This window comes from Phocoena phocoena, chromosome 12, assembly GCF_963924675.1.
Source record: "Phocoena phocoena chromosome 12, mPhoPho1.1, whole genome shotgun sequence".
Classification (NCBI taxonomy): domain Eukaryota; kingdom Metazoa; phylum Chordata; class Mammalia; order Artiodactyla; family Phocoenidae; genus Phocoena; species Phocoena phocoena.
This window is the reverse complement of record NC_089230.1, coordinates 89,934,046-89,957,829: the sequence shown is the minus strand read 5'-3', so window position 1 is coordinate 89,957,829 and position 23,784 is coordinate 89,934,046. Positions and strand designations below refer to the sequence as shown.

The window sequence follows — 23,784 nt, the reverse complement described above, 5'->3', positions numbered from 1 at the left end:
GTAAATTTAAAGTGAGATCTGTCAGCACCAGTGCTTACTTTCTCCAGTTACCTTCAGCTATTTGTTGGCTGTTTGGGTGAAGGATAAAAGTTAGCTTTCACCAGGTTGTGGTTTTTGCCAGTGCTGATGTTTAAAGGAGAGAGAATTAAGATGTTCAGGCTGCAACGGAATGGCAGGTGTTGGGCTACCTGGCCAAAGTTGGTTGTGTGGGAAAGTGAGGACATGAATGGTAAAAAAATGATCGATTTAAGAATTGTTGGAATGAGGAGTTTGTAGGACACTGAGATTCTGAAGATGTGCATAAATGAGTAATGATGGAATGAAAAATCATTTGAAAAGCTTAACATTCAAATTAACACAATTGTTTTAAAACCAGAGGAGATTCATCAATTTTGTGGTATTAGTAAGGACATTACATTATCTGCACACCTAATAAGTTCAGATCAATTTTTCTAAATAGTTTTTTACAGGTATATATATTTCATATATATATATATATATATATATATATATATATGAAAAGTAGCTCTAAAAACCATTATCTAATATGGGAAAGGGGTATATACATTTTATAACATTAGGGCCACTTTTTACAGTTATCATCTGTCATCATACATAGATTAGAATTTCAATGTCAGGAATATTTCAGTGTGGAATATGGAGTCTGATCTTATGATTTTAAAATAGTGATTTTTAATCAGTCCACTTACATTGTGCATTAAAAAGGAAAATACCTTTTTCAAAGCAATTTAGTGAGTTTTGATATTTATTTAAATTAGGTGCTCATGAGAAGCAAGAGACAAAGAAGAAGAAAACCGAAAAGGGCCCCCCTGGTGCACATCCTCCGGCGGCTCTTGCCTCCAAGCCTTCCACAGACCAGATCCGACAGAGCGTCCGGCATTCTCTCAAAGATATTCTTATGAAAAGGTAACACGCGTTGCTATTGTAGAAGATTGAATAATATACGCTTCATGTATTTGGAAAATAATTGAATTATTCTCATTTTAAGACTTACAGACTCAAATTTGAAGGTACCAGAGGAAAAGGCAGCAAAAGTTGCCACAAAAATTGAAAAAGAGCTTTTCTCTTTTTTTCGGGACACAGATGCTAAATATAAGAACAAATATAGAAGTTTGATGTTCAATCTGAAAGATCCTAAAAACAATGTAAGTATGTTTTGTTCATGTCTGGATCTTTATGCTTCCAACTTTCCTAATACATAGAGATTTATGATTTTCATACAATAGATCTGTAATTTATTTCTTGAAGTGAGACCTAGTCTTTTGCTACTGAACTGAGTTATGAATTCTGAACATTGGTGACTAGTGTTATGCAATGTCTGTTAAAATATAAAATACTAAATCTATCTTAACCCGATTGATGTGAATTTTCTTTCCTTTATGTCCCTTGTTTAATCCAGTTTATTAAAAAATTCATTCATATGTATTCTCCAAAAACACTGTTAAACCAAAATTTGTAACACTATGTATTTAATACTTCTGATGTAAATTTGAAAATAGAGTTACACTGCTTAAGAAAATAATTTACATTTTGATAAAAAAGAAAGCTGTTTTAAAATATTGTTATTAATTTAAATATGACTAGTTCTAAGAATCTTAGCAGTGGAGTAAACTTTAATTGAATCCTTAATCTTTTCCTGGGACTTAGAGGAAATCTGAAAGCTGTGGGTGTAGATGCAAACTCCTTACACATTTGTTTAAGTTTTACAACGTTTTCACACGAGTGATATCAGTTTGTCAGTTTGTGTAATGGTATTTGCCGTAGTGTGTGATATGAGGTATTTTCTTGAAGTATGCTAACAGCTACATAAGAAAAATCTACATTGTACAATCTGCCATCATGGTGCAGGGAATCAGATACTTTTTGAATTACGTAATCTGAAAGCTTTTCTTCAAGTAAATATTTACTTCCTTCAGGTTTTTTCTTAACAGTTGGTTCTTTGCTCTGGAGTCTCCTGTAAGCCTGTTAGGATTTAAACATATGAAATCTTAAAAATATGAAAGACATCACATTCAGTAAAGTTCTTTTATGCAGTATCTTTCATATAGTCATGGGTTAGCTATTGTGACAGTGTCTGTCCCTGGGAAGACTTAATACAACTTTGCAAAGATGTTGTAATGACTTCACCATACATGCTTCTCTATTGTGTTTTTATACAAAATGTGTATTTAGCTACCTTAGATGGTAAGTTTCTAGAACACAAGGCTGTCATTTATTCTCTTTGCAGGAGGTAATACGTGAATCATTAAACATTTGTAAATTAGGTTTCAAAATTTCATCTTCATTTATTACAAGTTTCTATACAGCAGCTCCTCGTTCTTTTAAAAATGTTTTTCTCTCCTTTCCTTCCCATTTTTAAATACCTGCAGATATTATTTAAAAAAGTGCTAAAAGGAGAAGTAACCCCTGATCACCTTATAAGAATGAGTCCAGAAGAACTAGCTTCTAAAGAGTTAGCTGCTTGGAGACGAAGAGAAAATAGACATGTAAGATTATCTGTAAATATGTGTTTGTCTCTATCAAAATATCTACAAATATGTGTTTGTCTATATCAAAACATAATTTTTAGCCATAGAGAAAAACGCTATACACAGATGTAGTAATTCACCTCAGAGTGCACAGCAACAGACTTTTTGTTCTGTGTTTTTTTGTTACTGATCCTCCATTAGCCTATTCTTAAATTTTTTGTTGTTGATTTTTCCTGATCTCTTCTGCTTTTTTCTCATTTCCTCCAGTTATCAACTTACATAATTACCTTATATTTTGTAAATCAGAAGGATGGGAAAATAAGTGTCTTTTCTTACATTTGCACGTTTCAAAAGCATAGTTTGAAGGTTTTATGAATATTGGTAATTTGTGGAGCCAGGTTAAGTCAGAATGAAAATTTTATAGGTTTATAGTCCTTTAATATTCATTTTCAAATGCCAAAAGATTTCAAGAACAAGGGTTTTTTTCGTTAACAATTTACTGATAAAATGTGACCCTGAAGTATCACGAATGAATGTTTATATACACAGAAATACCTTGTGTATAGTTAAGTAGTGCTGTCCCAGACCTAACTGATGTGTTATATAACATATGTAGTACGTGCACCGTATTGCATTTTTTTTTTACATCTTTATTGGAGTATAATTGCTTTACAGTGGTGTGTTAGTTTCTGCTTTATAACAAAGTGAATCAGCTATAAATACACATATGTCCCTATATCTCTTCCCTCTTGCATCTCTCTCCCTCCCGCCCTCCCTATCCCACCCCTCTAGGTGGTCACAAACCACTGAGCTGATCTCCCTGTGCTATGTGGCTGTTTCCCACTAGCTATCTAATTTACATTTGGTAGTGTATATACGTCCACGCCACTCTCTCACTTTGTCCCAGCTTACTCTTCCCCTTCCCTGTGTCCTCAAGTCCATTCTCTACATCTGCGTCTTTATTCCATTCCTGTCGTGCCCCTAGGTTCTTCAGAACCATTTTTTTTTTTTTTAGATTCCATATATATGTGTTAGCGTATGGTATTGATGTATTTCTCTTTCTGACTTACTTCACTCTGTATGACAGACTCTAGGTCCATCCACCTCACTACAAATAACTCAATTTCATTTCTTTTTATGGCTGAGTAATATTTCATTGTATATATGTGCCACATCTTCTTTATCCATTCATCTGTCTTTGGACACTTAGGTTGCTTCCATGTTCTGGCTATTGTAAATAGAGCTGCAGTGAACATTGTGGTATGTGACTCTTTTTAAATTATGGTTTTCTCAGGGTATATGCCCAGTAGTGGGATTGCTGGGTCGTATGGTAGTTCTATTTTTAGTATTCTAAGGAACCTCCATACTGTTCTCCATAGTGGCTGTATCAATTTACATTCCCACCAGGAGTGCAAGAGGGTTCCCTTTTCTCCATACCCTCTCCAGCATTTATCATTTGTAGAATTTTTGATGATGGCCATTCTGACAGGTGTGGAGTGATACCTCATTGTAGTTTTGATTTGCATTTCTCTAATGGTTAGTGATGTTGAGCATTCTTTCATGTGCTTGTTGGTTCTGTATATCTTCTTTGGAGAAATGTCAGTTTAGGTCTTTGGTCCATTTTTGGATTGGGTTGTTTTTTTGATATTGACCTGCATGAGCTGTTTGTATATTTTGGAGATTAATTCTTTGTCAGTTGCTTTGTTTGTAAATATTTTCTCCCATTCTGAGGGTTGTCTTTTCATCTTGTTTATGGTTTCCTTTGCTGTGCAAAAGCTTTTAAGTTTCATTACATCCCATTTGTTTATTTTTGTTTTTATTTCCATTTCTCTAGGAGGTGGGTCAGAAAGGATTTTGCTGTGATGTATGTCAAAGAGTGTTCTGCCTATGTTTTCCTCTAAGAGTTTGATAGTTTCTGGCCTTACATTTAGGTCTTTAATCCATTTGGAGTTTATTTTTGTGTACGGTGTTAGGAAGTGTTCTAATTTTACTCTTTAACATATAGCTGTCTGGTTTTCCCAGCACCACTTATTGAAGAGGCTGTCTTTTCTCTGTTGTATATTCTTGCCTCCTTTATCAAAGATAAGGTGACCATATGTGCTTGGGTTTATCTCTGGGCTTTCTGTCCTGTTCCATTGATCTATATTTCTGTTTTAGTGCCAGTACCATTTTATCTTGATTACTTTGTAGTATAGTCTGAAGTCAGGGAGCCTGATTCCTCCAGCTCCATTTTCCTTTTTCAAGATTGCTTTGGCTATTTGGGGTCTTTTGTGTTTCCATACAAATTGTGAAATTTTTGTTTTTAGTTCTGTGAAAAATGCCATTGGTAGTTTGATAGGGATTGCATTGAAACTGTAGATTGTTTTGGTAGTATAGTCATTTTCACAGTGTTGATTCTTCCAATCCAAGAATATGGTATATCTCTCCATCTGTTTGTATCATCTTTAATTTCTTTCATCAGTGTCTTATAGTTTTCTGCATACAGGTCTTTTGTCTCCTTAGGGTGGTTTGTTCCTAGGTATTATTCCTTTTGTTGCAGTGGTACATGGGAGCGTTTCCTTAATTTCTCCTTCAGATTTTTCATCATTAGTGTACAGGAATGCAAGAGATTTCTGTGCATTCATTTTGTATCCTGCTACTTTACCAGATTCATTGATTGGCTCTCGTAGTTTTCTGGTAGCATCTTTTGGATTGTCTATGTATAGTATCATGCCATCTGCAAACAGTGACAGTTTTACGTCTTCTTTTCCATTTGGATTCCTTTTATTTCTTTTGCTTCTCTGATTGGTGTGGCTAAAACTTCCAAAACCATGTTGACTGATAGTGGTGAGAGTGGGCAACCTTGTCTTGTTCCTGATCTTAGTGGAAATGGTTTCAGTTTTTCACCGTTGAGGACGATGTTGGCTGTGGGTTAGTCATATATGGCCCTTATTACATAGAGGTAAGTTCCCTCTATGCCTACTTTCTAAAGGGTTTTAATCATAAATGGGTGTTGAATTTTGTCGAAAGCTTTCTTTGCATCTATTGAGATGATCATATGGTTTCTCTTCAGTTTGTCAATATGGTGTATCACGTTGATTGATTTGCATATATTGAAGAATCTTTGCATTCCTGTGTTAAAACCCATTTGATCATGGTGTCTGATCTTTTTAATGTGCTGCTGGATTCCGTTAGCTAGTATTTTGTTGAGGACTTTTGCATCTATGTTCATCAGTGATACTGGTCTGTAGGTTTCTTTTTTTGTCACATCTTTGTCTGGTTTTGGTATCAGGGTGATGGTGGCCTCGTAGAATGAGTTTGGGAGTGTTCCTTCCTCTGCTGTATTTTGGAAGAGTTTGAGAAGGATAGGTGGTAGCTCTTCTGTAAATGTTTGATGGAATTTGCCTGTGAATCCATCTGGTCCTGGGCCTTTGTTGGAAGATATTTAATCACAGTTTCAATTTCAGTGCTTGTGATTGGTCTGGTTCTGTTTTCTATTTCTTCCTGGTTCAGTCTTGGACGGTTGTGCTTTTCTAAGAATTGGTCCATTTCTTACAGGTTATCCATTTTATTGGTATATAGTTGCTTGTAGTAATCTCTCATGATCCTTTGTATTTTTGCTGTGTCAGTTGTTACTTCTCCTTTTTCATTTCTAATTCTGTTGATGTGAGTCTTCTCCGTTTTTTTCTTGATGAGTCTGGCTAGTGGTTTATCAGTTTTGTTTATCTTCTCAAAGAACCAGCTTTTAGTTTTATTGATCTTTGCCATTGTTTCCTTCATTTCTTGTTCATTTATATCTGATCTGATTATGATTTCTTTCCTTCTGCTAACTTTGGGGTTTTTTTTTGTTGTATTTCTCTGATTGCTATAGGTGTAAGGTTAGGTTGTTTATTTGAGTTGTTTCTTGTTTCTTGAGGTAGGACTGTATTGCTATAAACTTCCCTCTTAGAACTGCTTTTGCTGCATCCCGTAGGTTTGGGGTCATCGTGTTTTCATTTTCATTTGTTTCTAGGTATTTTTTGATTTCCTCTGAGTTCTTAAGTGATCTCTTGGTTATTAAGTAGTATATATTGTTTAGCCTCCATGTGTTTTTATTTTTCACAGAGTTTTTCCTGTAATTGATATCTAGTCACATAGCGTTGTGGTCGAATTGGATACCTGATACGATTTCAATTTTCTTAAATTTACCAATGCTTGATTTGTGACCCAAGATATGATCTATCCTGGAGAATGTTCCATGATCACTTGAGAAGAAAGTGTATTCTGTTGTTTTTGGATGGAGTGTCCTATAAATATCAATTAAGTCCATCTTGTTTAATATATTATTTAAAGCTTGTGTTTCCTTTTTTTATTTTCATTTTGGATGATTTGTCCATTGATGAAAGTGGGGTGTTAAAGTCCCCTACTATGATTGTGTTACTGTCAGTTTCCCATTTTATTGTTGTTAGCATTTGCCTTATGTATTGAGGTGTTCCTATGTTGGCCGCATAAATATGGACAATTGTTATATCTTCTTGGATTGATCACTTGATTATTATGTAGTGTCCTTCTTTGTCTCTTGTAATACTCTTTATTTTAAGGTTTATTTTGTCTGATATGAGAATTGCTACTGCAGCTTTCTTTTGATTTCCATTTGCATGGAATACTATTTTCCATGCCCTCACTTTCAGTCTGAATGTGCCTGTGGGTCTGAAGTGGGTCTCTTGTAGACAGTATATATACAGGTCTCATTTTTGTATCCATTCAGGCAGTGTATGTCTTTTAGTTGGGGTATTTAATCCATTTACATTTAAGGTAGTTATTGATATGTGTGTTCCTATTAACCATTTTTAAAATAGTTTTGGGTTTGTTATCGTAGGTGTTTTCCTTCTCTTGTGTTTTCTGCCTAGAGAAGTTCCTTTAGCATTTATTATAAAGCTGGTTTGGTGGTGCTGAATTCTCTTAGCTTTTGCTTGTCTGTAAAGGTTTTAATTTCTCCATTGAATCTGAATGAGATCCTTGCTGGGGAGAGTAATCTTTGGTTGTGGGTTTTTCTTTTTCATCACTTTAAATATGTCCTGCCATTCTCTTCTGGTTTTAAGAGTTTCTGCTGAAAGATCACCTGTTAACCTTATGTGGATTCTCCTGTATGTTATTTGTTACTTTTCCCTTGCTCCTCTTAATATTTTTTCCTTATATTTAATTTTTGATAGTTTGATTAATATGTGTCTTGGCATGTTTCTCCTTGGATTTATCCCATATGGGACTCTCTGCACTTTCTGATCTTGATTATTTTCTTTCCCATATTAGGGAAGTTCTCAACTGTAATCTGTTCAGGTATTTTCTTGGTCCCTGTTTTTTTTCTCTTCTTCTTCTGGAACCCCTGCAAGTCGAATGTTTGTGCGTTTAATGTTGTCCCAGAGGTCTCAGAGTGTCCTCAGTTCTTTTCATTCTTTTTTCCTTATTCTGCTCTGTAGTAGTTATTTACACTATTTTATCTTTCAGGTCACTTATCTGTTCTTCTGCCTCAGTTATTCTGCTATTGATTCCTTCTAGAGGATTTTCTATTTCATTTATTGTGGTGTTCATCATTGTTTGTTTACTCTTTAGTTCTTCTAGGTCCTTGTTAAACGTTTCTTGTATTTTCTCCGTTCTATTTCCAAGATTTTGGATCCTGTTTACTGTCGTTACTCTGAATTCTTTTTCAGGTAGACTGCCTATTTCCTCTTCATTTGTTACATCTGGTGGGTTTTTATCTTGCTCCTTCATCTGCTGTGTGTTTCTCTGTCTTCTCATTTTGCTTAGCTTACTGTGTTTGGGGGTCTCCTTTTTGCAGGCTGCAGGTTCGTAGTTCCCGTTGTTTTTGGTGCCTGTCCCCAGTAGTTAAGGTTGGTTCTGTGGCTTGTGTAGGCTTCCTGGTGGAGGTTATCAGTGTGTATGTTCTGGTGGGTGGGGCTGGACCTTGTCTTTCTCGTGGGCCGGACCGCGTCCGGTGGTGTGTTTTGGGGTGTCTGTGAACTTCATATGATTTTAGGCAGCCTCTCTGCTAATGGGTGGGGTTTTCTTCCTGTCTTGCTAGTTGTTTGGCGTAGGGTGTCCAGCACTGTAGCTTGCTGGTCATTGAGTGCAGCTGGATCTTAGCGTTGATTTGGAGATCTCTAGGAGACCTTTCACTGTTCGATATTACCTGGGGCTGGGAGGTCTGTGGTGGACCAGTGTCCTGAACTCAGCTCTCCCACCTCTGAGGCACAAGCCTGACACCCAGCTGGAGCACCAAGAACCTGTCAGCCACACGGCTCAGTAGAAAAGGGAGAAAAAGAAAGAAACAAAGAAAAATAAAGTAATTAAAATAAAAAATATATCATTAAAGATAAAAATAAATAAAGTAATAAAAAACGAAAGAAAGAGAGAGCAACCATGTGTTAAACCAAATCCATCAATGATAACAAGTATTAAGAACTTTATTTAAAAAAAAAAATGACAGGACCCTAGGACAAATTGTAAAAGCGAAGGTATATAGACAAAATCACACAAAGAAGCATACACATAGACCCTCAGAAAGGAGAAAAGGGAAAAATATATATATAAAAAAAAAGAAAGGAAGAGAGCAACCAAATCAATAAATCTACCAATGATAATAAGCTCTAAATAGTAAACTAAGGTAAACATAAAAGCAGTAACACATTAGATGCAGAAAGCCAACCCCAAGTCTACAGTTGCTCCCAAAGTCCACCGCCTCAATTTTGGGGTGATTCGTTGTCTAATCAGGTATTCCACCGATGCAGGGTACGTCAAGTTGATTGTGGGGATTTAATCCGCTGCTCTGGAGGCTGCTGGGAGAGATTTCCCTTTCTCTTCTTTGTTCGCACAGCTCCTGGGGTTCAGCTTTGTATCTGGCCCCTCCTCTGTGTGTAGGTCGCCTGAGGGCATCTGTTCTTCACTCAGACAGGAGGGGGTTAAATTAACAGCTGATTAGGGGGCTCTGGCTCACTCAGGACGCAGGGTGGGAGGGGTACGGATGTGGGGCGAGCCTGCGGCGGCAGTGGCCGGCATGACGTTGCACCAGCCTGAGGCGCGCCGTGCGTTCTCCCTGGGGAGTTGTCCCTGGATCATAGGACCCTGGCAGTGGCGGGCTGCACAGGCTCCCGGAAGGGAGGTGTGGATAGTGACCTGTGCTCGCACACAGGCTTCTTGGTGGCGGCAGAAGCAGCCTTAGCGTCTCATGCCCGTTTCTGGTCTCTGCACTGATAGCTGCGGCCTGCGCCCGTCTATGAAGCTTGTTTAGGTGGTGCTCTGTATCCCCTCTCCTCGTGCACCCCAAAATAATGGTCTCTGGCCTCTTATGCAGGTCCATACCTTTTCCAGGACTCCCTCCCGGCCAGCCGTGGTGCAGTAACCCCTTCAGGCTGTGTTCGCGCCGCCAACCCCAGTCCTCTCCCTGCGCTCCGACCCGAAGCCGGAGCCTCAGCTCCCAGCCCCGCCTGCCCCGGCAGGGGAGCAGACAAGCTTCACGGGCTGGTGAGTGCCGGTCGGCACCGCTCCTCTGTGTGGGAATCTCTCCACTTTGCCCCCCGCACCCCTGTTGCTGTGCTCTCCTCCGCGGCGCCGAAGCTCCCCCCTCTGCCACCCGCAGTCTCCGCCCATGAAGGGGCTTCCTAGTGTGTGGAAACTTTCCTCCTTCACAGCTCCCTCCCACTGGTGCAGGTCCTGTCCCTATTCTTTTGTCTCTGATTTTTCTTTTTTCTTTTGCCCTACCCAGGTACGTGGGGAGTTTCTTGCCTTTTGGGAGGTCTGAGGTCTTCTGCCAGCGTTCAGTAGGTGTTCTGTAGGGTTTGTTCCACGTTTAGATGTATTTCTGATGTATTTGTCAGGAGGAAGGTGATCTCCACTTCTTACTCCTGCACCGTCTTGAAGCTATCTCCTGTATTGCATTTTTTATTTTTTTTTCCCCTGGGAGGTGATCTTCCCCTTTGTAATTAGTGTGAGTCTCAACACTGGCTTTTTTTTTTTTTTTTTTTTACATCTTATTTGGAGTATAATTGCTTTACAATGGTGTGTTAGTTTCTGCTTTATAACAAAGTGAATCAGTTATACATATACATTTGTTCCCATGTCGCCTCCCTCTTGCTTCTCCCTCCCTCCCACCCTCCCTATCCCACCCATCCAAGTGGTCACAAAGCACCGAGTTGATCTCCCTCTGCTATGCGGCTGCTTCCCACTAGCTATCTATTTTACGTTTAGTCGTGTATATATATGTCCATGCCACACTCTCGCTTTGTCACAGCTTACCCTTTCCCCTCCCCATATCCTCAAGTCCGTTCTCCAGTAGGTCTGTGTCTTTATTCCCGTCTTACCCCTAGTTTCTTCATATTTTTTTTTCTTAGATTCCATATAGATGTGTTAGCATACGGTATTTGTCTTTCTCTTTCTGACTTACTTCGCTCTGTATGACAGACTCTAGGTCTATCCACCTCACTACAAATAACTCGATTTCGTTTCTTTTTACGGCTGAGTAATATTCCATTGTATATATGTGCCACATCTTCTTTATCCATTCATCTGATGATGGACATTTAGGTTGTTTCCGTCTCTGGGCTGTTGTAAATAGAGCTGCAATGAATATTTTGGAACATGATGCTTTTTGAATTATGGTTTTCTCAGGGCATATGCCCAGTAGTGGGATTACTGGGTCATATGGTAGTTCTACTTGTAGTTTTTTCAGGAACCTCCATACTGTTCTGCATAGTGGCTGTACCAATTCACATTCCCAGCAGCAGTGCAAGAGGGTTCCCTTTTCTCCACACCCTCTCCAGCATATATTGTTTCTAGATTTTTTTTTTTTTTCTGCGGTACACGGGCCTCTCACTGCTGGGGCCTCTCCCGTTGCGGAGCACAGGGTCCGGATGCGCAGGCTCAGCAGCCATGGCTCACAGGCGCAGGTGCTCCATGGCATGTGGGATCCTCCCGGACCGGGGCACAAACCCGTGTACCCTGCATCGGCAGGCGGACTCTCAACCACTGCGCCACCAAGGAAGCCCTGTTTCTAGATTTTTTGATGATGGCCATTCTGACTGGTGTGATATGATATCTCATTGTAGTTTTGATTTGCCTTTCTCTAATGATTAATGATGTTGAGCATTCTTTCATGTGTTTGTTGGCAATCTGTATATCTTCTTTGGAGAAATGTCTATTTAGGTCTTCTGCCTATTTTTGGATTGGGTTGTTTGTTTTTTTGTTATTGAGCTGCATGACCTGCTTATAAATTTTGGAGATTAATCCTTTGTCAGTTGCTTCATTTGCAAATATTTTTCCCATTCTGAGCATTGTCTTTTGTCTTGTTTATGGTTTCCTTTGCTGTCCAAAAGCTTTTAAGTTTCATTAGGTCCCATTTTTTTATTTTTGTTTTTATTTCCATTTCTCTAGGAGGTGGGTCAAAAAGGACCTTGCTGTGGTTTATGTCATAGAGTGTTCTGTCTATGTTTTCCTCTAAGAGTTTGATAGGTTCTGGCCTTACATTTAGGTATTTAATCCATTTCGAGCTTATTTTTGTGTATGGTGTTAGGGAGTGATCTAATCTCATACTTTTACATGTACCTGTCCAGTTTTCCCAGCACCACTTATTGAAGAGGCTGTCCTTCCTCCACTGTACATTCCTGCCTCCTTTATCAAAGATAAGGTGACCATATGTGCGTGGGTTTATGTCTGGGCTTTCTATCCTGTTCCATTGATCTATATTTCTGTTTTTGTGTCAGTACCATGCTATCTTGATTAGTGTAGCTTTGTAGTATAGTTTGAAATCAGGGAGCCTGATTCCTCCAGCTCCGTTTTTCGTTCTCAAGATTGTTTTGGCTATTCGGGATCTTTTGTGTTTCCATACATATTGTGAAATTTTTGTTCTAGTTCTGTGGAAAATGCCAGTGGTAGTTTGATAGGGATTGCATTGAATATGTAGATTGCTTTGGGTACTAGAGTCATTTTCACAATGTTGATTCTTCCAATCCAAGAAAATGGTATATCTCTCCATCTATTTGTATCATCTTTAATTTCCTTCATCAGTGTCTTAATTTTCTGCATACACGTCTTTTCTCTCCTTAGGTTGGTTTATTTCTAGATATTTTATTCTTTTTGTTGCAGTGGTAACGGGGAATGTTTTCTTGATTTCACTTTCAGATTTTTCATCATTAGTGTATAAGAATGTCAGAGATTTCTGTGCATTAATTGTGTATCTTGCAACTTTACCAAATTCATTGATTAGCTCTAGTAGTTTTCTGGTAGCATTTTTAGGATTCTCTATGTATAGTATCATGTCATCTGCAAACAGTGACAGCTTTGCTTCTTCTTTTCTGACTTGTATTCCTTTTATTTCCTTTTCTTCGCTGATTGCTGTGGCTAAAAATTCCAAAACTATGTTGAGTAAGAGTGGTGAGAGTGTGCAACCTTGTCTTGTTCCTGATCTTAGTGGAAATGCTTTGTTTTTCACCGTTGAGGATGATGTTGGCTGTGGGTTAGTCATATATGGCCTTTATTATGTTGAGGAAAGTTCCCTCTCTGCCTATTTTCTGCAGGGTTTTTATCATAAATGGGTATTGAATTTTGTCGAAAGTTTTCTCTGCATCTACTGAGATGATCATATGGTTTTTCTCCTTCAGTTTGTTAATATGGTGTATCACGTTGATTGATTTGCATATATTGAAGAATCCTTGCATTCCTGAAATAAACCCTACTTGATCATGGTGTATGATCCTTTTGATGTGCTGTTGGATTATGTTTGCTAGTATTTTGCTGAGGATTTTTGCGTCTATGTTCGTCATTGATACTGGCCTGTAGTTTTCTTTCTTTGTGACATCCTTGTCTGGTTTTGGTATCAGGGTGATGGTGGCCTCCTAGAATGAGTTTGGGAGTGTTTCTCCCTCTGCTATATTTTGGAAGATTTTGAGAAGGATAGGTGTTAGCTCCTTTCTAAGTGTTTGATAAAATTTGCCTGTGAAGCCATCTGGTCCTGGGCTTTTTTTTGTTGGAGGATTTTTAATCACAGTTTCAATTTCAGTGCTTGTGATTGGTCTGTTCATATTTCAATTTCTTCCTGATTCAGTCTTGGCAGGTTGTGCATTTCTAAGAATTTGTCCATTTCTTCCAGTTTTTCCATTTTTTTGGTATAGAGTTGCTTGTAGTAATCTCTCATCCTCTCTTCTATTTCTGCAGTGTCAGTTGTTACTTCTCCTTTTTCATTTCTAATTCTATTGATTTGAGTCTTCTCCCTTTTTTTCTTGATGAGTCTGGCTAATGGTTTATCAATTTTGTTTCTCTTCTCAAAGAACCAGCTTCTAGTTTTATTTATCTTTGCTATCGTTTCCTTCTTTTTCATTTATTTCTGATCTGATCTTTATGATTCCTTTCCTTCTGCTAACTTTGGGGTTTTGTTGTTGTTCTTTCTCTAATTGCTTTAGGTGCAAGGTTAGGTTGTTTATTTGAGAGGTTTCCTGTTTCTTAAGGTAGGATTGTATTGCTATAAACTTCCTCATAGAACTGCTTTTGCTGCATCCCATAGGTTTTGGGTCATCAGGTCTCCATTGTCATTTTTTTTTTGGTATTTTTTGATTTCCTCTTTGATTTCTTCAGTGATCACTTCGTTATTAAGTAGGGTATTGTTTAGCCTCCATGTATTTGTTTTTTTTACAGATCTCTTCCTGTAATTGATATCTAGTACCATAGCATTGTGGTCGGAAAAGATACTTGATACAATTTCAATTTTCTTAAATTTAGCAGTGCTTGACTTGTGACCCAAGATATGATCTGTCCTGGAGAGTGTTCCATGAGCACGTGTGAAAAATGTGTATTCTGTTGTTTTTGGGTGGAATGTATTCTAAATATCAATTAAGTCCATCTTATTTAATGTATCATTTAAAGCTTGTGTTTCCTTATTTAATTTCATTTTGGATGATCTGTCCATTGGTGAAAGTGGGGTGTTAAAGTCCCCTACTATGAATGTGTTACTGTTGATTTCCACTTTTATTGCTGTTTGTATTTGCCTTATGTATTGAGGTGCTCCTATGTTGCGTGCATAAATATTTACGATTGTTATATCTTCTTCTTGGATCAATCCCTTGATCATTATGTGGTGTCCTTCTTTGTCTCTTCTAATAGTCCTTATTTTAAAGTCTATTTTGTCTGATTTGAGAATTGCTACTGCAGCTTTCTTTTGATTTCCATTTACATGGAATATCTTTTTCCATCCCCTTACTTTCAGTCTGTATGTGTCTCTAGGTCTGAAGTGGGTCTCTTATAGACAGCATATATATGGGTCTTGTTTTAGTATCCATTCAGGCAGTCTGTGTCTTTTGGTGGGAGCATTAATCCATTTACATTTAAAGTAATTATCGATATGTATGTTCCTATTCCCATTTTCTTAATTGTTTTGGGTTTTTTATTGGGGGTCTTTTCCTTCTCTTGTGTTTCTTGCCTAGATAAGTTCTTTTAGTATTTGTTGTAAAGCTGGTTTGGTGGTGCTGAATTCTCTCTGCTTTTGCTTGTCTGTAAACATTTTAATTTCTCCATCAAATCTGAATGAGATCCTTGCTGGGTAGAGTAATCTTTGTTGTAGGTTTTTCCTCTTCATCACTTTAAATATGTCCTGCCAGTCCCTTCTGGCTTGCAGAGTTTCTGCTGAAAGATCAGCTGTTAACCTTATGGGGATTCCCTTCTGTGTTATTTGTTGTTTTTCCCTTGCTGCTTTTAATATGTTTTCTTTGTATTTAATTTTTGATAGTTTGATTAATATGTGTCTTGGCGTGTTTCTCCTTGGATTTTTCCTGTATGGGACTCTCTGTGCTTCTTGGACTTGATTAACTATTTCCTTTCTCTTATTAGGGAAGTTGTCAACTATAATCTCTTCAAATATTTTCTTAGTCCCTTTCTTTTTCTCTTCTTCTTCTGGGACCCCTATAATTCGAATATTGGTGTGTTTAATGTTGTCCCAGAGGTATCTGAGACTGTCCTCAGTTCTTTTCATTATTTTTTCTTTATTCTGCTCTGCAGTAGTTATTTCCACTATTTTATCTTCCGGGTCATTTATCCGTTCTTCTGCCTCAGTTATTCTGCTATTGATCCCATCTAGAGTATTTGTAATTTTATTTATTGTGTTGTTCATTGTTGCTTGTTTCATCTTTAGTTCTTCTAGGTCCTTGTTAAATGTTTCTTGCATTTTCTCTATTCTATTTCCAAGATTTTGGGTCATCTTTACTATCATTATTCTGAATTCTTTTTCAGGTAGACTGCCTATTTCCTCTTCATTTGTTACATCTGGTGGGTTTTTATCTTGCTCCTTTATCTGCGGTGTGTTTTTCTGTCTTCTCATTTTGTTTATCTTACTGTGTTTGGGTTCTCCTTTTTGCAGGCTGCAGGTTCATAGTTCCCGTTATTTTTGGTGTCTGTCCCCAGTGGCTAAGGTTTGTTCAGTGGGTTGTGTGGGCTTCCTGGTGTAGGGGACTAGTGCCTGTGTTCTGGTGGATGAGGCTGGATCTTGTCTTTCTGGTGGGCAGGTCCACATCTGGTGGTGTGTTTTGGGGTGTCTGTGGACTTATTATGATTTTAGGCAGCCTCTCTGCTAATGGGTGGAGTTGTGTTCCTGTCTTGCTAGTTGTTTGGCATACGGTGTCCAGCACTGTAGCTTGCTGGTCGTTGAGTGAAGCTGGGTGCTGGTGTTGAGATGGAGATCTCTGGGATATTTTCGCCATTTTATATTATGTGGAGCTGGGAGGTCTCTTGTGGACCAGTGTCCTGAAGTTGGCTCTCCCACCTCAGAGGCACAGCACTGACTCCTGGCTGCAGCACCAAGAGCCTTTAATACACACGGCTCAGAATTAAAAGGACGAAAAGGTAAAAATAAAGAGGAAGAGAAAAAGAGGATAAAATGAAGTAAGGTAAAATAAAATAAGGTTATTAAAATAAAAAATAATTATTAAGAAAAAATATTTTTTTAAGAAAAAAAAATCGGACGATAGAACCCTAGGACAAATGGTGAAAGCAAAGCTATACAGACAAAAATCTCACACAGAAGCATACACATACACAGTCACAAAAAGGAAAAGGGGAAAAAAAATCATAAATCATGCTCTCAAAGTCCACCTCCTCAACTTGGGATGACTCGTCTATTCAGGTATTTCACAGATGCAGGGTACATGAAGTTGATTGTGGAGCTTTAATGTGCTGCTTCTGAGGCTGCTGGGAGAGATTTCCCTTTCTGTTCTTCGTTCGCACAGCTCCCAGGGTTCAGCTTTGGATCTGGCCCCGCCTCTGCGTGTAGGTCGCCGGAGGGCGTCTGTTCTTCGCTCAGACAGGACGGGGTTAAAGGAGCCGCTTATTCGGGGGCTCTGGTTCACTCAGGCCCAGGGGAGGGAGGGGCACGGAGTGCGGGGCGAGCTTGCGGCGGCAGAGGTGGGCGTGACTTTGCACCATCCTGAGGCACCATGCGTTCTTCCAGGGAAGTTGTCCCTGGATCCCGGGACCCTGGCAGTGGCGGGCTGCACAGGCTCCCCGGAAGGTGGGTGTGGATAGTGACCTGTGCTCGCACACAGGCTTGTTGGTGGCGGCAGCAGCAGCCTTAGCGTCTCATGCCCGTCTCTGGGGTCCGCGCTTTTAGCCGCGGCTCGCACCCGTCTCTGGAGCTCCTTTAAGCAGCACTCTTCATCCCCTCTCCTCGCGCGCCAGGAAACAAAGAGGGAAGAAAAAGTCTCTTCCCTCTTCGGCAGGTCCAGACTTTTCCCCGCACTCCCTCCCGGCTAGCCGTGGTGCACTAACCCCCTTCAGGCTGTGTTCACGCCGCCAACCCCAGTCCTTTCCCTGCACTCCGACGGAAGGCCGAACCTCAGCTACCAGCCCCGCTCACCCCGGCGGGTGAGCCGACAAGCCTCTCGGGCTGGTGAGTGCCGGTCGGCACCGATCCTCTGTGCGGGAATCTCCCCGCTTTGCCCTCTGCACCCCTGTTGCTGCGCTCTCCTCCACAGCGTCCCCACTCCGCCACCCACAGTCTCCACTCGCGAAGGGGCTCCTAGTGTGTGGAAAACTTTCCTCCTTCGTAGCTCCCTCCCACTGGTACAGGTCCTGTCCCTATTCTTTTGTCTCTGTTTATTCTTTTTTCTTTTGCCCTATCCAGGTACGTGGGGGAGTTTCTTGCCTTTTGGGAGGTCTGAGGTCTTTTGCCAGCGTTCAGTAGGTGTTCTGTAGGAGTTGTTCCACGTGTAGATGTATTATTTCTGGTGTATCTGTGGGGAGGAAGGTGATCTCCACGTCTTACTCTTCCGCCATCTTCCCCCTCTCTCTGTGTATTGCATATTTAAAACTAAAAAATTCTGAAAGTTACCAATCCTGAGAGTTTTCATTGGGGGTTTGTGAACTTGAAATATCTTTGAAGGTGAGGTGAATATGTGACTTCAAATTATTGTGACCGCAAGATAGCCACATTATCCACTGTTTTTATTACAATGGCCTTAGAGTATTAGCCCTTTATTCTGGAAAATAGTGGTTTCTTATATATGAACTCTACATGATTTACCTAATGTTAGCATTAATCCTCCATGTTGATCTTCTACCAAATTTAATTTGATGTGCAAGAGGCCTTAATTTGATACATTACACTAAGTCACATATTTCTTTAATTTCCCCTTGTATAATTTCTCGTATTTTGCAAATAATATCACCATCTCTTTTTTCGCTTCGTATCCCAAATGTGCATGTGCCTCTCTCTTCTTTGAAACTGTGGCTGCAGGTGTCATCTGCATGGGAGACCAGCTGTTTCTTTCTTCGGGCTGTGTATCTGATTTCTTTCTTTAAAGGAAGATTTGCACTTAACAGTGACAAGACAAATGACCGGATCTGTCTTTACCTTCCTTAACCCATTCCACTCTCAGCTACCTTTTACTAGTTCTGTCCGCTCTTGCTTATTTATTATGCTTTGTTGCTGAGCTTGTTCCCTGTCACAGAGTATGCTCCGTCAGGAGCCTTCTGATGGGGGATTGCCCGTTTCTGTGGTTCGACTAAATTTCTGCTGCTGTGGGAGATGTTAGAACATCAAGTTAGGAATCTAAGAGGAACTTGATTGTTATTTCTCTGTGGCACCTGCTGACATACTAGATCCTAAAGCAGATTTTAAATGTAAATATCATGTTTCATCACTTTGCAAATTAGATTACACTTCAGCTGTCTCCAGTTACTGTATATGTAAACTTCCCCAGGCTGACGTATGAGGTCTAATTCTTAAAACGCCAGCACTTAAAACTGACATTTGCAAGTACTCAGTATATGTTTGTTGCTTGAGAGACTACCTAAAGGTTAAAAATCATCTGTGATTAACTGTGAAGTTTTCTTTAAAATATGTCCCATTAGACCATAGAAATGATTGAGAAAGAACAGAGAGAAGTGGAAAGACGACCAATCACCAAGATAACTCATAAAGGTGAGATAGAAATTGAGAGTGATGCGCCAATGAAAGAACAGGAAGCAGCCATGGAGATTCAGGTAAATTATGATAATAAAAATAACATGTTTTACAGTGCTCAAAACATGAAGATTCAGAAAAGAGTTATTTGACCGTTTTTGATAGAAGGGAAAATGTTTATCTTTAACCATTTTCTTCTGTTAATACTTATGGTAATATCAAACTGAGCCTTACTCCCATTAAATGATTCACTTGGAATATAAAAATAAAGGGGGGCAGACTTCCCTGGTGGCGCAGTGGTTAAGAATCCGCCTGCCAGTGCAGGGGACATGGGTTTGAGCCCTGGTCTGGGAAGATCCCACATGCCGCAGAGCAGCTAAGCCTGTACGCCACAACTACTGAACCTGCGCTCTATAGCCTGCGAGCCACAAGTGCTGAGCCTGCGCTCTAGAGCCTACAAGCCACAACTACTGAAGCCCACGCGCCTAGAGCCTGTGCTCCGCAGCAAGAGAAGCCACTGCTTCTCTTGTTCTTAAAGTAGAAAAAAGAATTTTTTAAACTGTGTATATATTAGAGTTGTCTATATTATTGGTTTAATGTTGTTTTGAGAGTGTTTAAAGCATTGTTTTTCTGTACGTAGTGTGCAGACCACCTGTATCACAGGCCTCGAAATCTGCAGGTGCTTCTTAAGACAGACTAGTTTGAGAGCAGGTGTAGCTTTTCTTACTTTCAAATATCAATGAGAAAATAATCTTGTTAGAGGCCTTGAAGAATGAGAAATGTTTGAGTTTTTGCTCTGTTTTATGTCATAATTAACATCTAGCATTTATTTTTTAAAGAAATCGTGAAGAACAACCTATGAATGGAGCAGTTTGATTTTGGAAAAATATCAGTATGAAATATCAGATGGTTTAAATAATTGAGGCCAAAGGTTTTCTGTTAACTTATTTTTACTCTCACTGTTGTTAGGAACCTACAGCTAATAAGTCAATGGAGAAGACAGAAGGATCTGACAAACAGAAAGAAGAGATTGACTCCTTATCTAAAGATACCACTAATCAACACAGACAACATCTTTTTGATCTTAACTGCAAAATTTGCATAGGTAATTTGAAGTATTTCTTCCTAAATGTTGCTTTCATTTTGAAAGGGGAATACTTGTAAATTGTAATTTAAATAGGTTTTTGTTTTCCCAGTACTGGTGCAGAGTCAGATTGTGACTTAGTAGTAGTAGTGAAATCAATTTAGTAAGTAGTTCACTAGCATTTCAAAAACAAACGAAAACAGAATAGAAAATATCACGGTATCACGGTGAATTGCACTGTTAAAGATAAGTATGATTTTGAGAGACTTTAGTTCCAGTTGTTTATGTATAACAAAAAGACCCACACATGCATACATACATGTATACGCACACATGTGCACAGACACACAGGGTTATGTGGAGTGTGCGTGTATGTAAGTAATGGATCATGATATAAAATGTTACTTTGCAGATTATGATAAAAATTGCTGAAAACCTGCTTTGGTAGGCCATATGAAACATTTTAGTCTTCTATCTAAGAGCAGTGGGTAGTGATTGAAGGGATTTGAGCAGGGGAATGATATGATCAGCTTGGAATTTTATGAAGATTTCTCTGACTTTGAGTAGAGATGATGATGAAAGAAGCCAAGAGAAGAAGGAGCGAGGCTAGGTGGCAGGCGTTTGTGCACTAGTGCAAGAGGGAGATGCAGGTGCTTTTAATTAAAGGGAGGCTTTGAGATACTCAGGTTAGGTAATATCGACAGATGTTAGAGACTGGATTTAGGGCATAAGAAATGGGGATGTGTTGAGCAAGAGTTTAAGTTTATATTCAGTTTATTGGTAAAGGTGGAGGACGAGAGTTTTTTAAAACTCTAGAGATGTAGCTCTGGAGTTTTATTTTTTTACTGTGGTATGCTAAAGGACTGATACATACTTTGTTCAGTAAGATGAAAAATTTTTCAGGTTAGTTAACATGCTGCCCTCCATCACTGTTTTAGAGACTAGGCAGCTTTCTTATAATAAAAATGACATATCTTCTCAAAATCGTGTGTTCACAGTTGGTACAATGGTAAAGACTTAAAGGGCAGGGTGTTTTTAGACATTGTTATTCCTGAAGAAAGCTATCCATGGTTTACTAGTATTTTTAGTATACTCATTAGGGTTTTGTCTGGGAAAAATCTTAATAATTTTTTTGTTAATTCTATTCTACTAATTTTCATGATTAAAGTTATATTTATAATTAATATAATATTTAATTTTATAATATTTCAATAAATTTAATGGTAGCACACAAAATATTTGTTAAATACTACTGTACTTGACCTATTTTCATAAAGTTTGGGTTTTCCTTCTTGATTCTATAGAGAAAATCAATGTCATTTTCTAAACTTTTACTAGTGTTTTTTCATGCTTAGTAACTAAGTAGCATTGTAGTATGAATATGTCACGGACTGCTGCTATATGTAACACGAAGTAGGGATACAGATTTTTTTTACTTAGTTCCTCATGTTACCTCTCAAGACTGTTGGAATTTGTTGTAGCTTAGTTTAAAAAATGTTTGATAGGGAATCAGGAAACCATTTTTAGGTTCTGGTTGTAATGTTTCCTTTTCAAAAGCTTGTCTGAGTTGTTTAACATTCTCTTTTTTTTTTAATTTTTCACATCAGTAAGGGAGGTGTTCTAGAACTCATTGTGAGAAATGATGATAGTTACAAATTACCCCAGTAAATGTATGGTTATGCAACAGTGCAGTCAGGGAAACTGAATAACTTTAGAAGTGAAAATGGATGAAGTTACAGAAATTTCAGTTTACAAATGTGGTATAAATTGGTGTTTTCTGGCTTCAGGTCGAATGGCACCGCCTGTAGATGATCTTTCTCCCAAAAAAGTGAAAGTTGTTGTTGGAGTATCTCGTAAACATTCAGACAATGAAGCAGAAAGTATAGCAGATGCTTTGTCTTCAACCTCAAATATTTTGGCCTCTGAATTCTTTGAAGAGGAGAAACAAGAGTCTCCGAAGTCAACATTCTCTTCTGCTCCACGGTAATTTTCTGTTAGTTATAATTTCTGTTCTTTATAGCTCTTTGCCATATTATACTTGGAAGTCTTCAAAAACTTTAGAAAAGTGACATGTTTCTTAAGAAAGAAACCTTTCTTTTGAGACAGTAACTGAACCTTCCTGTACCCTAATTGAGATTTTTAAAAAGACTCTAAAAGTTAATTTAGAGACTTGAGTGTGTGGGGACTTGACTTTAAAACTCTCCTTAATTGCTTTAGCTCCAAGAGGCAGGAGATAAGTCATTAAAGAAAAATTGCTTGCATTTCTCTGGACCATATTAGTCCACAAGACAGCCTAGAAGAAAGACTTTGTAAAAACATGACTATGTAAATATAAGTACATTAAAGTGAAAATATAAACTCCTTAATCATAGCCTTTTCGTATTTTGGTTTTCTTGACATGCTAAAATAGAAATGATTGATGAGTAAATAGAAAATGCGTTTATTCATGAGCAGATCTTTAGGCTGAAAACTTCTTAATGTCATTTTTTAGTCCAGAGATGCCTGGAACTGTTGAAGTTGAGTCTACCTTCCTGGCTCGATTGAACTTCATCTGGAAAGGTTTTATCAACATGCCATCTGTAGCAAAATTTGTTACCAAAGCCTACCCAGTGTCTGGTTCCCCTGAGTACTTGACAGAGGTACTGTGAACTTTTCTACCCTTCTATGCCTGGGTTGACATATATGTTTCTGAAGCCACAAGGCAAAGAAACAACATAATAAAATTAAAATATTTAATTTTCATTCATGACAAAAATATTTACTGACAGTGATCCTTAAACCATTCAATTAATGGAATTATGAGTCCACGAATGGAGTTTTAGAACTGTAGAAAATTGTGCCCTGATGTATTAAATCCACATGTCTTGTACTCTTCCCAAGATGTATTCTCTGTCAGAATTAAAGATTAATGAGTGTCTGCGTGGATATCTAAGTTTTTCTTTAAGTACAGACTTACGTAAAAGATGGACATATTTATGGCCTTCAGTGTTAGCTTGTCAGGGAGAGTTTTTCATTGTTATCAAGTCTTACAATTCCCCTACTGCTTAAATTTCCCCAACTTCATGACTGTGGTCCTTTACCTGCCCATTTCTGTGAATATAGATACACATCCAGTTGACCCTTGAGCAACACAGTTTTGAACTGCATGGTCCACTTATACACGGATTTCTTCAATAGTGAAAACCACAGTACCACGTGACCCACAGTTGGTTGAATCCTCAGGTGTGGAACTGTGTATACGGAGGGACAACTGTAGGTTATACTCGGATTATCAACTGAGCAGAGGGTGGGCACCCTTAATTAACCCCCATGTTGTTCAAGGGTGAGCTGTCTAGTTGAGACTTGCCAGTTAGTTGACAGTCCTGAGAGCAATGACCTTGGTTGCTGCAGTGGTGCCCTTGGTTGGTTTTATACCTGAGGGAATAGGAAGGGATTACTATGCAGTATTTATGGGAAACAAGCAGCTGTAGTATTATAGTATTAGGATAAGTGAGAAAGTACAATGTTTTCTGAACTCTTTTAATAAAGTTTGTATTTCTCTGTGTTTCTGCAGAAGGAAAATAAATCAGTATATGTGTACTGTATTTTTGTTGAGATTATATTTTGCTATTATGTTCATATCTATCATTTTTTTCATTCATTCTCAGTCTGCTGACCATAAAGGCAAAAGTTTTTTAAAAAATGGTTTTCAGTATTTTATAAAACGTAAATCATATATATGCCTGTTCCTTTTTAAGACTAATATAAACTTTTCTTTGTATTAGGATGAAATTAGTTTGACTCAATGTAATGTTGCTTATCTAATCTCCATCAGCTTATTT

The 23,784-nt window shown here is 38.5% G+C and overlaps 1 protein-coding gene across 1 annotated transcript in view; it reads left to right on the top strand.

The window, feature by feature from the left end:
* The window catches only part of PHF3 (PHD finger protein 3), a 103,455-nt gene that overhangs the window by 73,074 nt on the left and 6,597 nt on the right, over positions 1-23,784 (top strand). Inside the window, exons 7-13 of the mRNA XM_065888765.1 lie at positions 780-927; positions 1,010-1,166; positions 2,391-2,507; positions 18,828-18,959; positions 19,849-19,984; positions 21,751-21,946; positions 22,455-22,602. Coding sequence (XP_065744837.1) covers positions 780-927; positions 1,010-1,166; positions 2,391-2,507; positions 18,828-18,959; positions 19,849-19,984; positions 21,751-21,946; positions 22,455-22,602 — 1,034 coding nt within the window. The remainder of the gene's footprint in view (positions 1-779; positions 928-1,009; positions 1,167-2,390; positions 2,508-18,827; positions 18,960-19,848; positions 19,985-21,750; positions 21,947-22,454; positions 22,603-23,784) is intronic.